Genomic DNA, 22651 nt, shown 5'->3' with positions numbered 1-22651 from the left:
ATCTCAAGGGTTCTTTCATCTTAAAAAGAGAGATGGGCTTGACTGGTGGGAGTTGGGGGAATGTGTTTATTCTAAACTTCCAAACCACCTAATGCACTGCACCACACCAAAGAGGTGCTCAATAAATACTACTATTACTACAACAACCTAGGGGCCCTCAGACAAGGGCACTTGCAGGTGCAGCAGTAAAATCTCTAGCACAGGACAAGTATCAGGAGGAGAAACAGAAGGCCTGGGTCCCCGATCTTTCCCAGAGTTTAGTTAATGGCCCCAAAACTAATGGGTGGCCTCCTGCCCTTCCCAGGGGATGACACCCTGATTTTCTTCCACTCCCCTCATTTGCTCTCAGACCAATAACTCCAGACTTTTGTCTTGCAGGTGTTTCACAAACCTGTTCTGCCTGTGGGACAGCAGGGCACAGAGGCAGCAGTGGCCACAGGCATAGAAATACTGTACAAGTCAGCACGGTTCATTCCTCCCTTAGTAGTTCTGTTCGACAAGGCCTTTCCTGGTGATCGGTTTTTCGATAAAATCACTAGATGCATTCTCTTCCTGGGAAAAATTGTCAACCCAATTCTAAACCAATCCTCCTGAGGAGGCCAGGATATGTCCAGGGGCCCAGCATAACACAGGTCTCAAATTCCAGTTCTGGTCTAGTTCTGTCGACTTGCTGGTTGATCCCGGCAGAATGGCTTACTCTTTCGAAGTCCCCGGATCCCTCTTGTGGTCACAGGGACTAAGGGTTCTGAGCTCGCTCTGGGGGTGATTCTGGAGGACAGACTCAACTAACTGGGACATTTAATAATAATAATAATAATAATAATGGCATTTATTAAGCGCTTACTACGTGCAAAGCACTGTTCTAAGCGCTGGGGAGGTTACAAGGAAATCAGGATGTCCCATGGGGGGGCTCACAGTCTTAATCCCCATTTTACAGATGAGGTAACTGAGGCACAGAGAAGTTAAGTGACTTGCCCAAAGTCACACAGCTGGCAATTGGCAGAGCCGGCATTCAAACCCATGACCCCTGACTCCAAAGCCCATGCTCTTTCCACTGAGCCACGCTGCTTCTCTTTGATGTGATTAGAAATTGTAAAATGCAAACAACTCATTAATGAAATAAATCAGCATCATGAAGCAGTCCTAAGTTTCCCTAAATGCAGATGTGCAGCATACTTCCCCCTCCCACCCACAACCAATCAATCAATCAACCGTATTTACTGAGCACTTACTGTGTGCAGAGCACTGTACTAAGCACTTGGGAAGTACAAGTTGGCAACATACTGAGACGGTCCCTACCCAACAGTGGGCTCACAGTCTAGAAGGGGGAGACAGAGAACAAAACAAAACATATTAACAAAATAAAATAAGTAGAATAGATATGTACAAGTAAAATAAATAGAGTAATAAATACATACAAACATATATACATATATACAGGTGCTGTGGGGAAGGGAAGGAGGTAAGGCAGCGGGGATGGAGAGGGGTGGGTATGGAGTTAAGTAGATAGGAAACAGGATGGGCTAGTGGAAAGAAACTGGGCCTAGTAGTAAGAGGACCTCAGTTGCAATCCCAACTCCACCACTGGCCTGCTGTGTGACCTTGAACAAGTCACAACTTCTTTGTGCCTCAATTTCCTCATCTGGAAAACGGGAATGAAATACTCACCCTCCCTCCCCCTTATACTATGAACTCCACATGGGACAAGGACTGTGTCCGAGCTGAGTATTTGTATATAACTCAGTGTTTAATATAGGGTTTGGTGCATAGCAAGTTCTTAACAAATAACACAATGATAATGAGGATGATGTCATGTAGTTCTGAATACACTGAAATGTCGAGACTGGGAGGAACAGTTTTGTGGCCTCTCTACCCCAGAGAAAAAATGATTCTTCTTCTTGCATCATTTTTCCACCTTTTACAGAACTCTGATAATGGAAACAGATCCCAGACACAAGTGTATGACTCATGCACAAGGAAAGAGTTCTATTTTGCTAACAAAGCAGTCGACAAGGTTGTTGGGCAACAGGGAGGTTGAACTCGGTTCTAGGAACTCCAAGAGGAAGTTAAGTGTTCGGAATAGTTGGTGTACACTGGGAACATGAGAGGAGTATAAAATTTGTTGATCAGAATTGGGACCTGAATTACAGCAGGGAAGAATAAATTTGAAATGGCTGGATTTGCCTCAGTGTCTGTATTTCTACTGACTGCTTTCAGCTGCACCACAGCAGGAGCAGAGGAAGTGGGTGACGAGGGTGAACCATGATCTGGGGATTGGTGACTTGAGAGACAGGGAGACAGGAGAGTTAGTCCAGTGAAGAGGGCATGGATTTTAGTATTGACAGAAGGGAGGGTTGGTCAAGAAGAGACGTGAAAGCCAGGGATAGTTTGAGAGGGTCCAGAGTCCAGAGGTCAAGGAGCATATTTGAAGGCTGTGGGGTGAGGATGAGGTCATATAATGATAGGTCAGATTAGGTCTTCCACTTTATGTGTTTACATTGAAACTCATTGGCCAGAACACAATGGCAGAATTTGGGAACATTCACTGAACAACTTACTTCTGTCAAGACAGAGCACAGTGTGATGTCACATGTGTAGAAATATAAGATTTGGTGTATACAAAATTGTTGGGAAGCAGAAAGATGGGGTGGGGCAGCAACTGGTAATGACAAAGGAGTAGATGGTGGATAGAGGATAGGATGATCCACATATACAGTTAATAGTGGCAGCAAAGAAATGAAAAGAAATTATCTTCAGGGTGGACAGCTTAGAACTGGACAAGGGAAGAATGATCTAATCATCTTCAAAATGAGCATTTAAATCATGAAACACACAAACGAGCAAGAAGGGGAGTGTCTTTCATCAGTAGAAAACACCAATCACGTAGAGACAAGAGGATGAAGAGGCTTCCCTCTCCTCCCCTCCTTGGGTTGTCAAAGAAGAATTTTCAAGCACAGATGTCATGTCAGCTGAAATGACGGGGATCTCTTGTACAAATTACACAAAATTTCAGCCTGGAAACACCTCAAAATCTCCAGGGACAGTTCAGAAGCTCCCCAACCACCCATGAAGCTATGTCAGAGATAGTAAGACATGCCTTTGGGGTGGATCCAAAGGAGAGCATGAGATGTTAGCCCGGGGGTGGGGGGGCACAGGGGACAATGGGTGGGGAGGTGTCTCCTGAGCAAGCTTGAAGGTCCAGAGGAGCTCAGGCCAGAGAGCTATGTGGGATGGCCAGCCTCCAGGACCCCTGCCTTCAGAAAACAATATTGCCTCAAAAACCTTATGTTGGTTTGTTCTTTGGATAACTATGCTGGGCTGCTGAGGCAGGGGGCTCTTTTACAGGGTCCCCAGGATATCAGTAGCAGAGGGCTGTGGTCAGCACAAAAAAAAACAGCAGTGGCATATGGATGGTGCAAGCTCAGTGTGGACAGGGAATGTATGTGTGTATTGTTACAGTGTATTCTCCCAAATACTTAGTACAGTGCTCTGCGCACAGTAAGCACTCAATCAATAAGATTGACTGACATGGGGTCAGTATAAAAGTGTGAGTTTTCCTTATGCAGGCTTCAGCATGAACACAAGCCCTGGTGTTCTTGGGAAACCAGGTGTAAGTGAGAAGGACTGATAACATCCATTGGAGATGGACAGATGGGTCACCATGCTTTCAGAATCTGAGGCTACCCTCGTGTCCAGCTGGTCCATGCCTGTCCCTCACCAGGCCAGATCCCACAGCTCCTGTGAGCCTGTGGAAATGAAGAGGAATCGAGGTGAACTGTAATTAAGGTTTTTGTAGAGCGCGGTGCCCGGGGCCAGCCTGGAACTTGAGTGAGGGGCCCCTTTCAGAAGGGCAGACAGGCTTCTTAGGTTTTTCTTAGGGTTCTCTCCAACACGCTTTACTAGGCTCAGTGGGTCTTGCTACAAGTCAGGGTGGGGAGACCAAATCCCTTATCAGATACTGAAGATAACAAGGCGTTGGAGAAGACAGAACTACTGGGGCTAAACTATCATTGTGACAGGCAGATGGAGGCCCTGGCAAAGCTATGGCAGAAAAGGAGGAGAAGGAGGAGGCAGAAGAGAAGATGGAGGTAAGTCCCCATAGTTCCTGTCTCTATTTCTTCCTGCTCTTCCCCTTCTCTTTCTCCTATTTCACTTTCCCCTGTCCCTCTCTTTCCATCCCTTTCTGAGTCCTTCTTTAGGCCCTGCCCCAGGGAGTGGGCAGTGGAGTCGGCCACCATCACCACTCTTACTCCAACTCCCTGGCAGCTCCTCAAAGACGGCAGTTGTGGAGCGGGTACCGTTGACCTAGATCCATTCCGACACCCTGCGTTCCCACCTGTTGTCCAGCTCACCACAGGAAGAACAAGAGTAAACAACCTGGTAAGTAAGATCATCATTTGCTCCAGCTCTTCAACAAATCATCTAGTCGAATTAGCATGGCTATTCTGATCACCATACCATAGATATTTCACAGCCCTGCACACCAGAGGAACACAAGAGAAGCTTCTAGGTCCTTAAGAAATGGATTAGGGTTTAGAAGATGATCGATGGAGGGCCCATTGCTTTCTGGGAAAGAGCCAAAACCACAGGGAGAGGAAGAACTCTTCTCAGTGATTCTTCTGCCTAAAAAGAGAGATGGTCAAGGACCTTTATCAGAGGGAGATAGGGATGGAGGGTTCCAGCCACTACAGCCAGGATATCCACCACCATCATTGCGGATCTATGAGACTCTCCTTCTGCCATCCCCACAGCAACCCCCAGTTCAAATCACATAGATGGCTCTAATAGGGATTCGAGACACTGTGGGACCTCAGAAAGGATCATTTACACATGCAACTCGAGTGCCTTTACCCCAAGAATAGAAGCGTTCGTGGCTCAGTGGAAAGAGCACGGGCTTTGAGTCAGAGGTCATGGGTTCAAATCCCCATTCTGCCAATTGTCAGCTGTGTGACTTTGGGCAAGTCACTTCACTTCTCTGGGCCTCAGTTCCCTCATCTGTAAAATGGGGATTAAGACTGTGAGCCCCCCGTGGGACAACCTGATCACCTTGTTACCTCCCCAGTGCTTAGAACAGTGCTTTGCACATAGTAAGCACTTAATAAATGCTATTATTATTATTATTATTATTAAGAATATCCCAGAAGGGGAAGCAGAAGGTCCAATTCCTCAATCAATCATACTGAGTACTTACTGTGTGCAGAGCACTGTACTAAGAAATAATAACATAATTGCGGTATTTGTTAAGTGCTTACTAAGTGCCAGACATTGTACTAAGTGTTGGGGTGGATACAAGCAAATCAGGTAGACACAGTCCCTGTCCCACTTGGGACTCAAAGTCTCAATCCCCATTTTACAGATGAGGTAACTGAGGCCCAGAGAAGTAAAGTAACTTGCTCAAGGTCACTTGGCAGACAAGTGGTGGAGCCAGAATTAGAACCCATGACCTTCTGACTCCCAGGCCCAGCTTTATCCGCTATGCCATGCTGCTTCTCCTGCTTGAGAGAGTACAGTACCACAGAGTTAGTAGACATAGTCCCTGCCCACAAGGATCTTAGAGTTCTCAATCTTTCCCAGGGCTTAGTTAACAAGTTTCAAATCTAGCAGACACTTTGCAGTGTGGCCCCTGGCCCCTCCCTGGGAGTAACAGTTATTTTCCTCCATTTCCCTTGTCTGGGCACAGATCAATAACACGAGGGTTTTGTCATGCAAATGTTTCTCAAATCTGTGCTGGACGTGGGCAAGAAGGCCACAGAGGCAGCAGTGGCCACAGGCATAAAAATATGCTTTACATTTGCACAGTTCAATAAATCAGCATTTTGGGAGAAGTCACTGGGAACATTCTATTGCTGGGAAAAATTTGTCATGGGCAGGAAACATATATACTGTGAAAAGATGTCAACCCACAAGGAAAACAGTCCCCTATTTGGGGGGAGGAAATTGGGAGGGGGAGCTATCCAGGGGCACAATAGGGCACAGTTCCTAAGGTTCATATTTGAATCTCGGTTCTGCTACTGAGTTGCTGTGTGGCCCTGACTGACTTGCTTGTCCTTTCTGAACTCCTGGTTCTCTCTCGGGGCCAACAGAAATAATGACACTTAGTTGCCTCAATAAGAGATTCAACTATTTGGGAAACAAATCTGATCGGGTCCATTAGTGTCCTGCTTTTAATAATAATAATGACAGCATTTGTTAAGCACTTACTATGTGCAAAGCACTGTTCTAAGCACTGGGAGGATACAAGGTGATCACGTTGTCCCACGTGGGGCTCACTGTCTTAATCCCCATTTTACAGATGAGGGAAATGAGGCACAGAGAAGTTAAGTGACTTGCCCCAAGTCACACAGCAGACATGTGGGGGAGCTGGGATTAGAACCCATGGCCTCTGACTCCCAAGCCCATGCTCTTTCCACTGAGCCATTCTGTTTCTCTGCTTTTTGTCAGGGTGGAAAGACAAGATCTGTGGGTGAAGATGACAAGGAGGTGGAGGAGACAGAAATGTTGGTTCAGACTATCCCAGAAAAATGGCAGATGGCATCAACACCAGGGAGGAAGGGTAAGTCCCCACTCTCCTTCCCCGTCTCCACTTTCTCTTTCCTCCCCATTGTCCATGTGCATTGTCTTGCCCCTTCAAGCCTCACACTAGGAGACAAGTAGCTGCTGCCTCAATCAATTGGTGTTCAAAGGCCAGATGGCATGGCTTAGTGGATAGAGCATGGGCTTGGGAGTCAGGTAAGGCCAGATGGCATGGCTTAGTGGATAGAGCATGGGCTTGGGAGTCAGGTGACGTGGGTTCTAATTCTGGCTCCGCCACTTGTCTGCTTTGTGGCCTTGGGCAAATTACTTACCTTCTATGTGCTTCATTTCCCTCATCTGTAAAATGAGGATTAGGACTGTGAGCCCGCTGTTGGGGAGGGACTGTCTCTATATGTTGCCAACTTGTACTTCCCAAGTGCTTAGTACAGTGCTCTGCACACAGTAAGTGCTCAATAAATGTGATTGAATGAATGAATGACTGTGAACCCCACATGGGACAACCTGATTACCTTGTATCTACCCCAGTGCTTAGAACTGTGCTTGGAACATAGTAAGTGCTTAACAAATACAGTACTTATTATTAGTAAAGGGGACAACCACCATACTGTCTTGTTTTCCAGGTAGTGGCAGGACAATTATCATTATTATTATGGTATTTGTGAAGCACTTACTATGTGCCAAGTATGGGAGGCAGCATGGCTCAGTGGAAAGAGCCCGGGCTTTGGAGTCCGAGGTCAGGGGTTCAAATCCCGGGTCCGCCAATTGCCAGCTGTGTGACTTTGGACCTGTCACTTCACTTTTCTGGGCCTCAGTTCCCTCATCCGTAAAATGGGGATGAAGACTGTGAGCCCCCCGTGGCACAACCTGATCACCTTGGAACCTCCCCAGTGCTTAGAACAGTGCTTTGCACACAGTAAGCACTTAATAAATGCTATCATTATTATTATTATTAAGTACTGTTCTAAGCACTGGTGTAGATACAAGGTTAACAGTTTGGACATAGTCCTTGTCCCACATGGCAATCACAGTCTAGGTAAGAGGGAGTAGGATTTGATCCCCATTTTACAGATGAGGAAATTTAGGCCTTGAGAAGTGAAGTCACTTGTCCAAGGTCACATAGCAGACAAGTGGTGGAGCCTGGCATAGAACCCAGGTCCTCTTACTCCCAGACCTGTGCTCTTTCCACTAGACCTTATCACTTCCTAATGACAACCAAGGGGGCAGTTGATGAGTGGGCACTGTTGACCTAGCTCTAGCTTAGGATCCCAAGCCCCCGCCTGCCATCCAGCTCACCACAGGGGAGAAATGCAAGGAAACAACCTGGTAAATAAGATTCGTCATCATTGGCTCCACCTCTTTCACAGACAATCTAGTTCATAATTGGCACAACCAATCCAATCACCATTCGGTAAGTATTTCCCAGCCCAGCAAACTGGAGGAAAACAGGAAGAGCTGCTGTGGACGTGGTGGAGGTAATTATTTTCCTCTCATACCCAGAATGGTCTCATTTGTCCCGCTTGATACCCAAATTTGGGCCACTCTCTAGCTTTCTCACTCTGACCCCATGCTCTGAGCTTCTGCTGGACCATGGAGAGATTTATACTTTGTTATTCGCACCTTCACTTTGAGTGAAGAGGCGTACTAGGCTAAAGGGCCAGGCCATTGACCTACGACCATGTTGGGAAGATCAGCGTGGCTCAGTGGAAAGAGCCCGGGCTGTGGAGGCAGAGGTCATGGGTTCAAATCCCGGCTCCACCAATCGTCAGCTGTGTGACTTTGGGCAAGTCACTTAACTTCTCTGTGCCTCAGTTCCCTCATCTGTAAAATGGGGGTTAAGACTGTGAGCCCCCCGTGGGACAACCTGCTCACCTTGTAACCTCCCCAGTGCTTAGAAAAGTGCTTGGCACATAGTAAGCACTTAATAAATGCCATTATTATTATTATTATCAAATTCCATGTTTTCCTCAAGTTTTCAGGAACAAAATCCTGTAGGATCCAACTTGGCTCTCCCAATGAAATGCACCATGCCATCCTGAAGGAGGAGTTGTCTGTTCAGAAAACTCCTGAAGGAGAAAAAAATATGTGCTTTTTAGTGTGGCTTGTGGGGCAGAGACCGTGGGAATTAATTGTCGATTGTGGTTGCCAAGTTCGGTTTGGGGTTTGTTTTTCACCTGGGGCCAGAGGGTCAGTATTTTCACAATTATCCAGGAATGTTTGCAGGGCTTGAAGTAGCTGGGGGATGAAGAGCAAGTTGCGAGTTTAGGTTTGAGACACCTCATTTCTCTCAGGGGTGGAGTCAGATTTTTGGCCACTCAAGGAACAAAAAAAAATTACTGTCCCTGATGACATCATATTATGGGGTATGCATCTGTTGGCTCAAGATGTCATTGAAACATTCAAAGAGCATGTCTCCAGAAAGACCCCTCAACTACCCACCCACCTATTATGTCACACAAGTGATATTTCTGATGCAGGTTGGGTTATTCAAACTTTTAACCATTACGACCCCCTTCGTAGTGAGCCCCGATGTGATTTCTTATCTTGCTGGCCCTGGTCTAGGCCAATCCTGAGCAGATGTATGACAGGGAAGCAGCAGGGCCTAGTAGATAGACTATGGGCCTGGGTGTCAGAGGACCTAGGTTCTAATCCAGGTTCTGCCACTTGTCTCTTGCATGACTTTGCTTCAGTTTACACATCTGTGAAATGGGGATTAAATCCAACTCCCTCCTACTTAGACTGTGAGCCCCATGTAGGACAAGGACTGTGTCCAACCTAAATATCTTCTATCTGCCCCAGCATTTAAATACTATGTGTCAAGCAGTGTACTAACAAATACCATAATTACTATTCTTATTATCATGCATGGTGATTAGTTATTGTGCTGCTGGACTGTACTGTGACTCTAGACTGAAAACTCTCCTCTAGACCGTATATTTGTGTTCCTTAATAATAATAATAATGGTAATTGTGGTATTTGTTAAGCACTTACTATGTGCCAGACACTGTTCTAAGCTCTAGAGTTAATAGAAGATAACCATGTTGGACAGAGTCCTTATCCCTCATAGGTTTCACAACCTTAACCCCCATTTTACAGGTGAGGTAACTGAGGTAACTTCTTCATTATAAGAAGGCAATGTGTCTACCAACTCTTTTGCATAGCACTCTCACAAGCTCTTAGAACAATGCTCCGCACACAGTAAGTGCTCAATAAATATCATTGATTGACTGGAGGGGCCAGTTTTGGGGATGAGTGGAGATCCAAGGTTATGTATCATGATTCAGAGCAATGTGCTGGGAAAAGCTCCCAGGACAGTTTGGAATTTTGCACTGTCAAGGAACCACTGGAAATACAAGACCAAGGTCACAAGCATTCACAGCTTTGAGTGAAGAGTAAATAGCTTCACTCCCCAGCTAAATCGGACATTCATTAATTCAGTCATATTTTTGAGCACTTACTGTGTGCAGAGCACTGTACTAAGTGATTGGAAAGTATAGTTCAGCAACAAATAGAGACTATCCCTGCTCACAATGGACTCAGAGTCTAGAAGGGGGAAGACAGACATCAAAATAAGCAAACAGGCATCAATAGCATCAATATAAATAGAATTATAGATATGTACACACCATTAATAAAATAACTAGAATTATAAATATGTGCATATATGCACACAAGAACTCTGGGGTGGGAGGGGGGTAGAGCAGAGGGAGCAAGTGAGGGTGATGGGGAGGGAAGGGGGAGCAGAGGAAAAGGGGGGTTTAGTTCAGGAAGGCCTCCTGGAGGATGTGAGCTTTCAGTAGTGCTTTGAAGGGGGGAAATGTGCTAGTTTGGCAGATTTGAGGAGGGAGGGCATTCCACCAGGCTAGAGCTAGGACGTGGGCCAGGGGTCGATGCTGGGATAGGTGGGAACGAGGCACAGTGAAAAGGTTAGCACAACGGGAGCTGGAGTGTGTGGGTTGGGCTGTAGAAGGTGAGAAGGGAGGTGAGATAGGAGGGGGCAAGATGATGGAGAGCTTTGAAGCCAGTAGTGAGGAGTTTTTGCTTGATACAGAGTTCAAGCACTGATATTGCAAGGAGATTGGCATGGGGTTGGAAGCCTAGTTCAGCGAATTCCCTGGTTAGCTCATCTTGCAGCAGTAGTCACCACAAGAGAGGTCTCTGCTATGTCTGCACTAGACTGCCAGTCAATCAATAGTATTTATTGAGCACTTACTGTGTGCAAAACATTGTAATGAGAGCTTGGGAGAGTACAGTACAACAGAGTTAGTAATAAATAATAACAAAATAACGATGACATTTGTTAAGAACTTACTATGTGCAAAGCACTGTTCTAAGTGCTGGGGAGGATACAAGGTGATCAGGTTGGCCCACGTTGGTCTCACAGTCTTCATCCCCATTTTACAGATGAGGGAACTGAGGCACAGAGAAGTAAAGTGACTTGCCCAAAGTCACACAACTGACAATTGGTGGAGCTGGGATTTGAACCCATGACCTCTGACTCCCAAGCCCGTGTTCTTTCCATTAAGCCATGCTGCTTCTCTATAGAAACGTAGAAACACTCCCTCCCCACAGTGAGTTTACAGTCTCCTGTATCCTCCCCTAATAGAGGAGGATCTGGGGACATTCTTGCAGCATCCTGGGGTCCTTTGCCTCACTCATAGCTTTGCTTCCTGGTAAGGACAACTAGCTCCCTAATAATAATTATAATAATAATAATATTTGTTAAGCACTTACTATGTGCCAGGAATTGTACTAAGCACTAGGGTAGATACAAGCAAATTGCATTGGACATATTCCCTGTCCCACTTGGGGCTCACAGTTCCCATTTGATAGGTGGGTTAACTGAGGCAGAGAAGTTAACTGACTTGCCCAAGGTCATATAGCAAATGGCTGAGCCGTAATTAGAACCCATGACCTTCTGACTCTCAAACCCATGCTCTATCCACTACTTCATGGTGTTTTTCAGGCAACTTGACCAAACCCAAATATCCTTTCCTGCTCAACTCCACAGCCAAATGCCCTCAGAAATAAACAACTCCCAGTCTCTTGAGGAGGAACTGGGGGCTGTGGGGATGACTTTATTCACTGGTTTCTAGTGTTAGACAGTTTGGGTTTCTTTGCCTTTGTCCTGTTGCCCAAGCTTCCAGGTCAATACTTGCTCTAACTTGGTCCACTGCCCAGGACAAGCTGGATGTACAGAATGTCACTGACTACTCTGCAGCCTTAGCACTTCCACACTAGGGATGTCAACGGCAGGACCAGATGTTCAGTTTCTTCCATCTTGTTTTGCCGTTGGTGTCCCATTTTGTTTACCTTCCTCGTATTGCAGGGGCAGGCTGGTGTAAAACACCCAGACTCTGCTTGGTCCAATGAATTGATTCTTCTTGCATCTCTCCCTTCTTCACCAGTCTCTGATCTCTGAATTTTCTTTTTGATGTCATCCCATGCTGCTCCAGGTCTCAGGCCCACCCACTTCCATTTTGGACATAAGTTTGAGGTGTTCGCAGGACATCAAAGTAGAATTTTGTTCCATTCATTACTTAATAAATCTTACAAGGCATCGGCTCAGATCTCTGACTTTGGCATCTGCCAGAGATTTGGGTTGAAGCAACAGTTCCAGGTGTATAAACCTGGGAAGCCGAAGGATGCGGAGGGATTTCTTCTCCCTGAGCTTCCTTTAGCCAACCCCAGGAAGGCGAAATTGAATGTTTGATTTGAGGGCACTGAGGGTGGTGAAAGCTAAAGAAGGGGAACAGGATCTGTGGGTTGCTCAGATACTGTCCATTCTGGAGAAGAGATGAACTATGGGATCTCAGACCCTCCCAAGTGATTCCAGGGTATATTTCAGCTGGGATTTAGGGCTGAAGACCATCACAGGAAGCTTTAAGGACCCAGATTGGCTATTATCTGATCAGATTCCAGTAAAAACTGCTCAAATTTTCAAACCCCGCCTAAATTGCCAGGTACAAACCCATCTTTCATCTTCACTTCCCTCTCACACTTGGCGGCAGCCTTTTTCTTTCTTCTCCAGCTCCCCTGTGATTCTTTACAGTGGCTTGGCCTAGTGAAGCATCATGGTCTACTGGATAGAGCACAGGCTGGGAGTCAGTAGGATGTGGGCTCTAATCCTGGCTCTACTTCTTTGCTATGTGACTTTGGGAAAGTGATTTCACTTCTCTGTGCCTCAGTTAGCTCATCTGTCAAATGGGGATTAAGACTGTGAGTCCCTGTGTCCAACTCAATTTGCTTCTATTGATTCCAGCACTTAACAAATACCACCATTATTATTATCACATTACTATTATAAATGCCTAACAAATACCACCATTATTTTTATTATTACAGAACGTCGCAGATCAACAAGAATGCAGCCGACCCTAGGACTGTGGTTATTTCTCAGTGGGCATCTGGTTGCTAACCACAGCCAAGCCCAACATGACTTTAGAGCCAAAAGGACCACTGACTACCATTTCCAAGGCTCTGGTCTTCAGGGAAAAACCCAAATCATCCACAAAATAATAGCTACCAACACTGAATTTGCATTCAGTCTGTACAGGCTGTTGGCCACCGATACCCCGGATAAGAATATTTTCTTCTCTCCGCTGAGCATCTCCACAGCCTTTGCCATGCTGTCTCTGGGGGCCAGGTCCACCACCCAGATGCAGATACTGGAGGGTCTTGGCTTTAACCTCAACAAGATCACAGAGAATGAAATCCATGAGGGCTTCAAAAGTCTCATCCACACTGTGAATCTTCCAAGTGATGAGCTACAGATGAATATGGGTAATACACTGTTCATACGGAAGCAGCTGAACTTGTGGCAGAAATTTCTGGGTGAAGCCCACAGGCTGTACTCTTCAAAAGCTTTCCCTACCAACTTCCAGGACACCACACAGGCAGAGAAGCACATCAACGATTACGTGGCAAATAAGACCCGGGGAAGGATCATGGATATTGTTAAGGGACTCAATTCTAGAACTGCAATGGTGCTTGTGAGTTACGTTTTCTTTAAAGGTAAGAGACCAGAAAGATGCAAAATTGACTTCAATGCTGCTCTCTTTTTTTAATGGTAGCTAATGAGTGTACATTATATGCTGAGGTATGGGGCAGGTACAGGACACCTAGATCAGGCAAAGTCCATTTCCCCTGTGGAGCTCACAGTCTAAGAGGGAGGGAGAGAAGGTAACCTATCCCCATTTTACTGCTGAGGAAACTGAGGCATAAAGAACTTTCTTTGAGTGGCAAAGAAAGGACCAGAACCTGGTCACCTGACCCCTAGTGTCATCCTCTTTCCTTGATGTTGTTCTGCTCATCCTGGGAAAACATTCCTACAGAAAACAAAATTCTCTATCAAGGAGTTGCCAGGCTAACTGCCTGAAGAATGGTAAGAACGGATGGCTGTTTGTCCACTCTACCAACTTAGTAAGGACGCTGATTAAATTCCAGAGCACACGTGTACATGACAAAGGCTTCTACCTGATTACTCTCCAAAGGCAAAGGAGCAGGGGACTCAGGCCCAGGGCTGGCACCGGTCATCATCATCGTCGTTTTCCTCCCACTCCTCTCCTCCCTCTTCTCCCTCTCCTCCTCCTCCTCTCTTCCCTCTTCTCCCTCCTCCCCTCCAACTCTCCCTGTACTAGCTTTCCGTTGCTGCCTCTTCCACAGCTCCTGCCTTGATGGTTCCAGTTCCTTTTCCCCTCCCTATATCTCCCCACCATTTCAAGGACCCTATAGTAATAGTTGTAGAAGTACTACAACTTCTACAACTTGGCAAAGTGCATTGTTCTAGGCAATTGGGATGTACAGAATAACAAAGTGACCAGTTCCCTGCCTATAACTTACTTAAACACTGATGAGGGAGACAAACACAAAAATACTTACAACACAGTCAAAATAAGTCAATTGAACAGACATTTATATGTGAATGCTTAGGCAAGTATAAATAGATTCATCAGTGCTTTAGAAAATCCAGATAAATTTATTGGAAAAAAGATAGTCCACTGCTAAATACTTTGCAGATCAAATTAGAATAAATGCAGAGAGAGAATGAGGCCAAGTCTCCTGAGGCTTATTACCATTCCTAGTAATAAATTAGGGACTTTGGGAGAAGCACTGACTGAGACCATTAGAGGCTGTATTCATTTAATCATATTTATTGAGCATTTACTGTTTGCAGAGCACTGTACTAAGCGCTTGGACAGTACAATTTGGCAACAGGTAGAGACAATCTCTATCCAACAATGGGCTCATAGTCTAGAGGGTCATATTGTTCATTGCTGTCTTTTGCACTGTCAATGAGTAACTTTAGGGACAGAGATTTATGTTTCTTGATAAGGAGCACCATGGCTTAGTGGAAAGAGCACAGACTTCCTAATCCTTCTCCCAATTCTTCCCTGTGTTCCAGTTTCTAAGTTCCTGGTACTAAAACCAATTAGTCTTGCCTTGGGAGGGGATCCTCAAGAGTAAGTTTCTACTTAGTCTAGCAACTTCTGAGATTCCCTCCCTCCCACCAACCACCTCTATGTGCAGGGCCACCTCGAGTGAATGTCACAGTATTACTTTGGACCTACCTGTTTTCTCCAGATTCTAGACTTGCAAGCTCCCATCTAGACTGTTACCTCCTAGTGGGCAGAGAATGTGTCTGTCAGTTCTACTGTATTGTTTTGTCCCATGCATGAATCCCAGGGTTCGGCACACAGTAAGCACTGAATCAATCAATAGTATTTATTGAGTGCTTATTATCCGCAGAGCACTGGACTAAGTGCGTGGGGGAGTACAATACATATTCCCTGACCTTAACTCAATAAATACAGTCAATTGATTTCTCCTATGCCTCCTTATGCCCCAGTCGTCACAAAGAGTTTGTTTGAGGTGAGTGACTTCCATCCTTCCCTGCCTTGCACTAATTCCTGTGCCCCGAGGTGGGTTTTCTGCTTCAGTACTCTTCCAACAGCCTATGCTTTGTGGCATTGTGTGAAATGGGGCTTCACCATGTTTCCACTGTATTTTTTCTGCCCTCCAGGGACATATATGTTCCCTTTCCTGTCTCTGTACAGTAATTCAAGTAGCTCCCTGTCCTGCATTCTCCTAATAGCCCACCCAGCACACATGCCTCAAGAAGAGCATTTGGTTTTTATGGCACTTTTTCATAGTATTTGCTAAGTGCTAACTATCCATCGAGGCCTGTTCTATGTCCTGGGGTAGATATGAGTTAATACAAGTCCTTATCCCACATGGGACTCACAATCTAAATAGGAGGGAGAACAGATATTGAATCCTCATTTTACAGATGAGGAAACTGAGGCCCAGTGACTTGTCTAAAGTTACATAGCAGCCAGGGGTCTCACCCCTGACCTCTCGCCCAAATCCTGCCTATGGCCTGGAACACCCTCCATCTCTAAATAGGACAGGCAAATTACTCTCCCCCTATTCAAAGCCTTATTGAAGGCATATCTCCTCCAAGAGGCCTTCTCTAAGCCCTCCTTTCCTCTTCTCCCACTCCCTTCTGTATTGCCAACTTACCTCCATCCCAGCATAGAGGGGTACTCGGGCTCCTTGGCCTCCAGGGGACCCAACTTGCAACTTTACATTTGAGGGTGAACTTGGGGCTAGAGTGAGGAGTGCATTGGAGATGAGGGAAACTGGAGAGTAAGAAGTGGAGGAGAAAGTGGGAGGAAGAGAAAAAGATAAGAAAAGAAGGAAGAAGGAGGAAAGATGCAAACAGGAGGCGTTCCACTGCCTTCTCTATTGCCTCCCTCTGGTCCTTCCTGGTCAAAAGCATGGGACAAACGTCCTCCTATGCCCACCCCCATACCATTCATTCAATTGCATTTATTGAGTACTTACTATGTGCAGAGCAATGTACTAAGTGCTTGGGAGAGTACGATTCAACAATGAACAGATACTTCCCTGCCCACAACAAGCTTATAGTCTAAAGGGGGAGACAGACATTAATATAAATAAATAAATTATAGAAATGTACAAAGGTGCTATGGGGCTGGGTGGGCAGATGAATAAAGGGAGCAGGTCAAGGCAACGCAGAAGGGAAAGGGGGAAGAGGAAAGGAGGACTCAGGAAAGGTCTTTTGGAGGAGATATATGCCTTCAATAAAGCTTTGAAGACGGGGAGAGTAATTTTCATTTACCTGCTTTCTCATTGGGTGTCTCATTGGCCACACAAGCCACACAGGCAGATAGCCATGTGGCTGGGGACACCTCAAGGTTTCAATCCTCTCCTCCAGTGGATTCACTCTCATACCCCTTACACCGTGGAGACCCAGCCCCTCTTCTTGTTGTGAAGACCATACTCCACAGCCAGCCTCCTGATGAAAATGATGTCACTGTGGCACCCAAGGGATGGCCACTTATGCCAGATCTCAGTGCCAGAGGGAAAAAGTGTCCATTTTGAAATAATTCATAGCAAAGCAGCCACACCCACACATACTGTTTTCCTAGTAGATGTTTTGGACCTTTCTGACTTACTTTCACCTCTGGTTCCCAGAGACCATGGGGTTTATTTATTCATTTATTTAATGGTACCTGTTAAGCACTTACTATGTGCCAGGCACTGTGCTTAACACTGGGGCAGATTCAAGATTATCAGGGCAGACATGGTCCCTGTCACACATGGGACTCACAATCTAAACAGAAGGATTCACATCTACCCAGTTTCCCCTGTAACACTTTCTTCTTTTTCTGAAGCCAAGTGGGTGATGCCCTTTGACCCCAAAGACACGCGGGAGCAAAAATTCTACCCAGCTAACAACGTGGTTCTTAAAGTCCCCATGATGATCCAACAAGGATACCATCGTTTTCTCCAGGATACGAAACTGGCCTGTTCAGTCTTGGAAATGAAATACAAACATAGGACTTCGGCCTTGTTCATTCTCCCTCATGAAGGGAAAATACAGCAGGTGGAAAATGCCCTCTCAGGAGCTACACTGATACAGTGGAATAGATTACTCAAGATAAGGTAATGCCCCTGTTTCTGACCAGGCAGCAGTGGAGGGTAGGAAGAGAGTGGGGAGATTCCAAAGAAGAATGGACCCAGAAACCCAAGAAACCCACTGTGAGCCTGAATTCAGAGTCAAGAACATCTAACTGTTCAATGTTCCTTGCCCTGTGGGTGCTTATTTTTCCACTAGATTGTCAGTCCCTGGGTGCCTAGTATGGTATTCAGAGCATAATAGGCACTCAATAAATATCAATGAAAACAATGATAAACCTAAATGGCTCCTAATGGGTTACTTCAATCAATCACATTTACTGAGCACTTACTGTGTGTAGAGCACTGTACTGAGTGTTTGGGAGAATACAATAAGATAGATTTATTAAACATGTTCCCTGACCTTCTCAGATTACTTCCATCCAACCTGGCCTCCACCAGCAATTCCACCAAATGTAACCAGATAACAGTAAACACACAAACCATGCAAGGAACACCTTGCACCTGAAGATTTAGAAACATATGAGAAATTCAGAAACACTATTGTAACCACAGACAATTAATGGAGCTAGAAAAACATTTAGAGCTAAGTCCTGTATTTGAGGATGTTAGGGCTCTTTTACCCAGTAGATTCATTCCTCAACCCAACAACTCTACAAAAAATAAGTTCAACTGCAGAGTACAAGCATACATCTTAGTTCATTTTGTGCAGAATGGTCCAGAAAGTTAACATGCATTAATTTGGGCAAAAAAAAAAAAAAGAAAAGAAAAAAAGGGCCACTTGAGCAGGATGAATTCTTCCAAATATATGTCAAAGAAGAATTTTCCAGATTCATTTCCTAGTGGAGTTATCAGTGTAGGATCAATCAACCAATCATATTTGAGTGCTTAATGTGTGCAGGGAACCACATTAACCACTTGGGAGAGTACAACAGAACAGTATAAAAGACATATTCCCTGCACTCGAGCTTATAGTCTTGAGAGGGAGAGAGACATCAATATAAACAAATAAACTATGGATATGTACACAAGTGCTGAGGGACTCGGGCTGGTGAATAAAGGGAGCAAGTCAGGGTGATGCAGAAGGGAGTGGAAGAAAAGGAAAAGAGGGTTTAGTCTGGAAAGGTCTCTTGATGGAGATGCACCTTCAATAAGCCTTTGAAGGTGGGGAGAGTAATTGTCTGTAAGATATGAAGAGGGAGAGTGTTCCAGACCAGAGACAGGATGCGGACGAGAGGTCGGTGACTTGTTAGATGAGACTGATGTACAGTGAGTTGGCTGGCATTAGCAGAGTTAAGTCTACAGACTGGGATGTAGTATGAGAATAGCAAGGTGAGAAGGGAGGAGGCAAGGTGATTGAGTTCTTTAAAGTCAGTGGTAAGGAGTTTTTGCTTGATGGGGTCGAATGCACGGGTGGATTTGAGAGAAGACAGGGAAATGCTTCGAGATACGGCTGGGAAGGATGGGAAAGTTGAAAAGAGGCTGGAGGAGGGAGGGACTGAAGATGAGCAGGTGAGTTTCTAGAAAGATCATGCCTGATAGTTTCAATTTTTTCAATATAGTAGGTGGACAGGTAATTAGGGGTAAGAGATGGATGAGGTGGGGGGACAAGGGGTTAGAAGAGGGAGTTAAACATTTGGAACAACTGGCAAGGGCAATGTGTAAGAAGGTATAATGATCCTTTATTTTTCCCCCTTCTCATTTTAGGCCAATGGAGTTGCATTTTCCAAGGTTTTCCATGACTGAAAATTATGAACTGAAGAGGATACTTATCAAATTGGGCATTGATGATGTATTCACTGTGCAGGCTGATCTTTCCAAAATCACTGGAAGACCAAATCTGAAGCTTTCAAAAGTAAGCTAACAAAGTTCAGTGTTCACTTTTACATTTCAGACAGACACTCTTGGTGGGAGAAATGTCATTTCTGTTTAAGATGCCCTGGGATTGTCCTTAGTTCAGAAGCACCAGGCAAGTTAAGGTCATTTACCGTTGATTGAATTATGTTTTTTAACACTACAATTAGGGTCTAGAGGTTTAGGGTCTAAACCAGTTTCTACCACCCGAAGCAAGATTTTAATAAAAAAATACACTGTTTTTCTTAAACACACTATTAAATTATTCACTGCTCAACTGGGCTTAAGAAGCTTTTGAACTTTTCCAAATTCTCTCAGGGAATTTAGTTTAGTGATTTAGTTCCACGTATGGTAGCGTAAATAGATACCCAAAACAAATGTTGATGACACTGACAGCTGTAAGTTTTGGTAATTTGTTAACGTGACAACAGTATCTTCTCTCTGGATTTCCTGTCTCCACAAGAGGCTGCAGGAGTTTTCTTGGGTACCTGGCACCTATAGTTAGGATTTTTTTTTATTAATCTCTCAAGAGGGCTGTCATCCTTGTGGCTCCTAAATAAAATCCTCAACAACACTTGATTTGGCTGTTGGCAATTTTAGATTGATGCTGGAGTCTGATAATATCCACAAACCAGCACGGCTTAATAGAAAGGACTTGACCTTTTCTGTGACTCAGCTACTCTTTCATCCCCCTTTTTATGGTATTTTTAAGGTCTTATTATGTGTCAGGAACTGTACTAAGCACCGGGGTAGATATCAGCTAATCAGGTTGGACAGTCCCTGAACCATATGAAGTTCACAGTCTTAATCCCTGTAAATGAGGTAAATGAGGCACAGAGAAGTTAAGTGACTTACCCAAGGTCACAGAGCAGGCAAGTAGTGGAGCTGGGATTAGAACCCAGGTCCTCCTGACTCCCATGCCCTACCCTCTAGGCCAGCTTGCTTCTGTTTAACACTGCCAGTGTGGAATCCCCTGGAGTTCAGAGGCTGCTCTCCAAGCTCTGGGGAAATCAATCAATCAATCAATCAATCAATCATATTTATTGAGCACTTACTGTGTGCAGAGCACTGTACTAAGCGCTCGGGAAGTACAAGTTGGCAATATATAGAGACGGTCCCTACCCAACAGTGGGCTCACAGTCTAGAAGAAGACCTGAATGAGGGGAGGAGAGCAGAAAAAAATCAAGCACCATGTTAATCTCAACAGGGAGGAAAGCTCCTTCTCCTTTTGGTTGTCAGGAGGTCCCAAAGGACCAGAACCTCTCACTGGGATGACATAGTAAGGGAGCCTCCTGGGAAGGAGACACAACCAAATGGGGAGAGAGTGCTCAATTTGGTGGTTCTTTTGCCTAAATTGAGACAGGACCTTTACTCATGGGAGTTGGGAATCGATGGTCTCCGGACAACGTCTCCCCATTAGGGTGGGCCTTAAGAAATCCCTCCAACTTGTCAATGTCAATACAAGACCCAGGGTCTATTCTATTATTCATTTCCATTACTCATTTATTCATAGTCATTCATTTAGTCCTCAATATTTTTGTTTGTCCATCCCATTAGAGTGTAAACTTCTTGTGGCTAGGCAGCCTGCCACTTCTTATTCTGTGCTTTCCAAGTACTTAGTACAGTGCACTCCAACATATAGATGCTACAGCTATTAGTAGGGGTTCCATCCCTTTGGGAACGTCAGACAAGGGTGCTTGCAGTTGCCACCGAGTCTCTGCCCCACAAGGGGAAGCAGGCGGTCCCAAGATTTGTTAGCAGTCCCAAATCTAGCAGACATTTTGCCGTATGGCCTCGTGCTCCTGCACTCGGGTGACACTCCGGTTTTTCCTCCATTTCCCTCATCTGCTCTCAGACAAATAACTCCGGGCTTTTTGCCTTGCAGGTGTTTCACAAAGCCCTTCTGAATGTGAGCGAGGAGGGCACAGAAGCGGCAGCAGACACAGTCATAAAAATACCCTTGGTTTTACCAGAATTTTTTCCTATTGAGGTTGTTTGCTTCAACAGGCCCTTCCTGGTGATCATTTTGGACACGCTCACTGGGAGCATTCTCTTCCTGGGAAAAGTTGTCGACCCATATGATACAACAATCCTCCAATTGGATCTTTGAAATGTCCAGAGGACATGACATAATGCAGTTCCTGGGGTCCCAAATTCTAATCCCAGGTCTGCTACCGATTTGCTGGGTAAACCCATCAGAATTGCTGGCCCTCTCTGAGCTCCCAGTTCCCTCATGGGTCCAAATGGCTCTGAGCTGCATAGAGGGTTGGTTCTGGGGGTTGACAGGTTTGATTATTTGGGAAATTATTTTCATGTGCTTAGAAATTCTAAACAAGTCATTACTGAAATAAATTAGCCTCATGTGTAGTTTTGGGGCACCTTCCTTTCTGTTTAACATGGTTCTTTCCTTGCCTTCTTGGGTTATGGGCCTACCTGGGGCCTCCATTGGAGGAGAAGAAAGGGAGAAAGCCATTCTCCCTCTTTCTCTTCTCAGATTAATCCGCAAGACATGTGAGGCACCATTGGTGCAAATCCCATAACCCCTGGGGCACAGGAGCAGCTGGAACTCAATCATCATTCTGCCCACCTGTATAGATTGGCACCTGCTATGTATGGAGCCCTGAACCAGATTCCTGGGACACACACCAAAGAAGCCTAAAATGTCCCAAAGGGCTGACAATTTAACATCTTCATATAAGAAATTTTAGGGAAAAGTGGGGGAAGGGAGTAGCTGCCTTTCAAATCCACAGGTTTAGATTGTAAACTCATGGCAGGGAATTTGTCACTCAATCATATTTATTGAATGCTTACTGTATGCAAAACACTGTACTAAGGGCTTGGGAGAGTGTAATACAGCAGTAAACAGACATTTCCTGCCCACAACTTGCCTGTTTATTGTATATTGTACTCCCCCAAGCACTTAGTACAGTGCTTAGCCATGACAATGAATGAATGGAGTAGAAATAGATGTGGCAGCCTGCCCTGTTTAATCCAGAAGGGAGGCAGCAGAGATTAAAGGACTGAAAAATCAGAGAAAATCAGAGGGGAGGGAAAGAAGAGTTGGGTAGTGATGTAGGATAGTTTTCTGTTTTGTGGGGAAACAACAAATAAAGTGCAGAAAGAGGCTGATAATGATTACTTATACAGGGTATTCAGTATCCTTCTCCTAAGAAACTATTTCCAGATCAAATAGAATCAAAGGGGATCATTTAAACAGCCCAGGAAGGTTTCTTTTACAGTATCAAATGGGACTTTTAAGATCATAAAGGCAGAGCTTTCCAGCTGATGTGCTGTGGCCCAGGTGCCCTGGAATTTATGGAG

At 45.1% G+C, this 22651-nt stretch overlaps 1 protein-coding gene across 4 annotated transcripts; it reads left to right on the top strand.

Moving 5' to 3' along the window:
- Positions 1-4243: 4243 nt before the first annotated feature.
- Positions 4244-21725, top strand: LOC119930563 (alpha-1-antichymotrypsin-like). Of its 4 annotated transcripts, XM_038749042.1 has the most exons (7): positions 4244-4380; positions 6442-6553; positions 7899-8006; positions 12878-13546; positions 17233-17503; positions 19184-19331; positions 21216-21725. In XM_038749042.1, exons 2-7 carry the CDS (start codon positions 6496-6498, stop codon positions 21438-21440), a joined length of 1479 nt encoding a protein of 492 aa, XP_038604970.1. In that variant the 5' UTR covers positions 4244-4380; positions 6442-6495; the 3' UTR covers positions 21441-21725. The 4 variants fall into 4 exon arrangements, with proteins under 4 accessions (XP_038604970.1, XP_038604977.1, XP_038604996.1 ...); XM_038749049.1 differs by lacking the exon at positions 7899-8006; XM_038749068.1 differs by lacking the exons at positions 4244-4380; positions 6442-6553; positions 7899-8006 and adding an exon at positions 12012-12152.
- The last annotated feature ends 926 nt before the right edge of the window (positions 21726-22651 follow it).

Source organism: Tachyglossus aculeatus, chromosome 1 (genome assembly GCF_015852505.1).
Source record: "Tachyglossus aculeatus isolate mTacAcu1 chromosome 1, mTacAcu1.pri, whole genome shotgun sequence".
In the NCBI taxonomy this organism is placed as follows: domain Eukaryota; kingdom Metazoa; phylum Chordata; class Mammalia; order Monotremata; family Tachyglossidae; genus Tachyglossus; species Tachyglossus aculeatus.
The sequence above is the reverse complement of the archived record's forward strand: the minus strand, read 5'-3'. Positions and strand labels throughout refer to the sequence as shown.